Source organism: Pinus tabuliformis, chromosome X, assembly GCF_031772625.1.
Source record: "Pinus tabuliformis cultivar Carrire ecotype Pingquan chromosome X, CPIR1, whole genome shotgun sequence".
Classification (NCBI taxonomy): Eukaryota; Viridiplantae; Streptophyta; class Pinopsida; order Pinales; family Pinaceae; genus Pinus; species Pinus tabuliformis.
In genome coordinates, this window is record NC_142308.1 from 107,177,719 (window position 1) to 107,180,911 (window position 3,193).

General features: G+C 42.2%; 1 protein-coding gene across 1 annotated transcript; it reads left to right on the top strand.

The window, feature by feature from the left end:
* Positions 1 to 1,965: 1,965 nt before the first annotated feature.
* LOC149138630 (uncharacterized) lies at positions 1,966 to 2,514 on the top strand. The gene has a single exon (XM_089450418.1). The coding sequence runs from the start codon at positions 1,966 to 1,968 to the stop codon at positions 2,512 to 2,514; it is 549 nt and encodes a 182-aa protein (XP_089306544.1).
* Positions 2,515 to 3,193: the final 679 nt, after the last annotated feature.

Here is a 3,193-nt window from a genome sequence, read left to right on the forward strand (position 1 = left end):
GCCAGCTTTGCAAAGAGAAAGGTATGGTAATTAAATTAGATTTAGCCAATGCTTTTGATCGGGTCAGACTTAGCTTTCTTTGGGAAGTCTTGAAAAAATTTGGCTTTGGAATGGGCTTTTTAAAATGGATCCGTGCTTGTATTGTTGATCCTTGGATCGCCCCCCTGGTGAATGGGAGAGCAGCTAGTTTTTTTAAAGCTTCAAGAGGGCTTAGGCAGGGTTGTCCCCTCTCTCTGCTCCTCTTCGATCTTCATGTTTCTGTCCTGAGTTTCTACCTGGATCAAAAACTGGTTGATCAAGAGATCTTGGGACTCAATATAGCCAGAGGGATTAAAAATGTTAACCACACCTTGTTCGTGGATGATACCCTCTTTTTAGGGGCTGCCTCCACCAGATCTGCTTCAAGATTCAAGGAGGTCCTGGACGACTACAGTGAAGCTACAGGCAGCAGTTTAAACAATGGTAAATGCAAAGTCTTTTGTTGGAATATCTCGGCTTCCACTCTTTCTGCCATTTCAAGAATTCTGGGCTTTACTACTTCCCTGAACTGGTCCTCCTTTACTTATTTGGGCCTGCCCATCTTCCGCAAATTGGCTTACAGTAGAGATTGGGTTCCTCCATTGGACAAATTCAAGGCCAAAATCCAAGCTTGGGGATTTTCTTGGCTAAACCTTGCAGGCAAAACTGTCCTCATCAAAACCGTCCTTAGTAGCCTCCCCATTTTCCAATTCTCTGTAAGTCTAGCCCCTTCAGGCATCATAAAAAAAATGGAAACCTTCATTCGCAAGTTCTTCTGGAAAGGGGGCAATCACAGTGACAGGAAAATCCCTTTGGTAAGTTGGGAGAAAATCTGCAAGCCCCAGAGCGAAGGAGGCCTTAACTTTAAAGATCTCAGCCTCCAAAACATAGCCATGGGAGCCAAGATCTTCTGGAGAATCATTGGACCACATCCAGGTTGGGCGCAAAGAGCTCTTTGGAGGAAATATTTCACGGGAAAGAGGAAGAGATGTTTGGACGCCCTTCTACCCACCACAGGCTCGCAGCTGATCAAACTCTGTCACAAAGCAGCCCCTTTAATCAGAGACAGAGCGTATTGGATTCCAGGAAACGGCAAAGAATGCAAGATATGGGAAGACAGCATTATGATGCACCCCCCTTTATCGTCCCACTGCTCTCTTCATGCGCTGCGTTTGTGGTTGGACAACGCAGGTTACATTACTCTTTGGGACATTTCGCAATGGGAAGGCAGAAATTGGCTGCGTTGGAGACTCCCTCCCGTCCCTCCTGAGCTGTCTCAAGCTCGTGATCTTCTTATTTCCTTGTTAAACGGTATGGCGCCTCTGCGCGTGGGTAAGAAGGATGCCCGTGGTTGGGGAGCCGCCCCAGGGCTTTACACAGTTGCGCAAGGTTACAAATGCCTTCATGAACGTCCTTACGTCCCCCCTAATCCTGCTGTTTGGAACGGGATCTGGAATTTCAAATCCATGCCTAAGGTCGATTCTTTTTGTTGGCTGTTATGTCACAGAGGGATTTTAACAACAGACAGATTGCAGAAGAAAGGATTTCATGGTCCCTCTCGATGCCACTTATGCTACGACAGTGAGGAGAACGCTCAGCAAATCATTCTGGACTGCAAATTTTCAAGAGAAATCTGGCATGGCCTTTTGAGTTATTAGAAAACTGAATTCACCTTACCCATATCTATACCAGATCTTTTTGCAAGCTGGTGGACTTACTACCCCAGGAACGCTCCCAAAAAATGAAATTTTCACAGCTGCATGGCTCTCCTTGCTGAAATTCGCTTGCTGGCAAATCTGGCTCAAGCATAATAGAAGAGTTTTCAGAGATGAGAGTCTAAATTCTCAGTTCATTACCACCAAAACAAGATGCCTCTAGAAAGAAAGTTTAGGGGAATACCTACCGGATTTGAATCTAAGCGAGCAAGACTTAGAATGGGGTGCCTCAATGTACCTCTGTTTCTCTGGCGAAACAAGGCATCACAAGGTCATAAAAGAGTGGCAATTCAGAGGGAAGGAGAATGATCTATCAGATTTGCTCCTCAAGCACTCCAGATTCTCTTTGTTCTTTGACGGAGCAGCGAAAGGCAATTCTGGATTGGTTGGGGCAGGAGGAATTATAAAAAAAAAAGAGGGCATAACTGTGGCAAAGTTCGCTTGGGGATTAGGGCAGTCCACCAGCATGCAAGCAGAAGCCTTGGCACTTCTGCAAGGTCTTAAGCAAGCAAAGGCTATTGGTCTCTCAGAAGTCAGCATTATAGGAGATTCTCAAGCCATTATCAAAGTTTTAGTAGAGGATTCCTCTCTTGTAGACATTAGACTGGCAAGAGTGATTTCAAGAATCAGAACCTTGGTGAAATCTTTCCGGACTACAACCTTCCTCCACGTTTTGAGGGAAAATAATAAAGCTGTTGATTTGGAAGCCAACAGGGCAGTTCCTCTTCCCGCTGGCTGTCTCTTGGCAGACGGAATTGAGAGCTGGGACTCCATTCCTTAAAGATTGTCATGTTTTTCTGCATTTTGCTGAATCAGTTTGTTTGTCTTTTTAAGATAGGGAAAATAACGGAGATAGACTCGATAGGCTCGAGTAAATCTTGCGGGTTCCCAAGTTTTGGGGCCTTTGATCAGTTAGTGGAAGAAATTTTAAGGGCATTGCCTGATCAAATGTAACCGGTGAAAGGCATTTTGGCTAAATTCTAATATAAACCCATACCTGTTCTTGTAAAAAAAAATTAACGTTTTCAAAGATGAATAACATTGTTTGATTGGTCAAATAAAAAAAAGAGATAAATATGGGTTTTCTACCTAAAGGGTGATAGTCATAAATGAAACGTTTATACATGTAATGAAAAAACTTCAATATCTTTGATTTTGGTAAAGAATTTAGAGTTGAAATTTTTAAAGAATTTACAGATGATTATTTCAAATAAGGATACTCGTACTTTCAAGCTAGGGCTTCGTGGATTTCCCCTTTTCCTCTTGTAAAGAAATGGTAAATAATAGTAATGCAACAAATCATTATCAGATTGCCATTTTTTTTAATAAATAATATAAAATTCTAATAATAATTCACAAAATTATTGTGAACAGGTTTTAAACATATATATATATATGTTTAAGGGTCTAAATAACTTTTTAATCGAGCACGCATGGGCTGTCATCCTTAATTCTTCTAG

What these genes read in the sequence shown, in the direction of transcription:
- LOC149138630 (XM_089450418.1), top strand. Translation starts at nt 1,966, where the DNA reads ATGTACCTCTGTTTCTCTGGCGAAACAAGGCATCACAAGGTCATAAAA.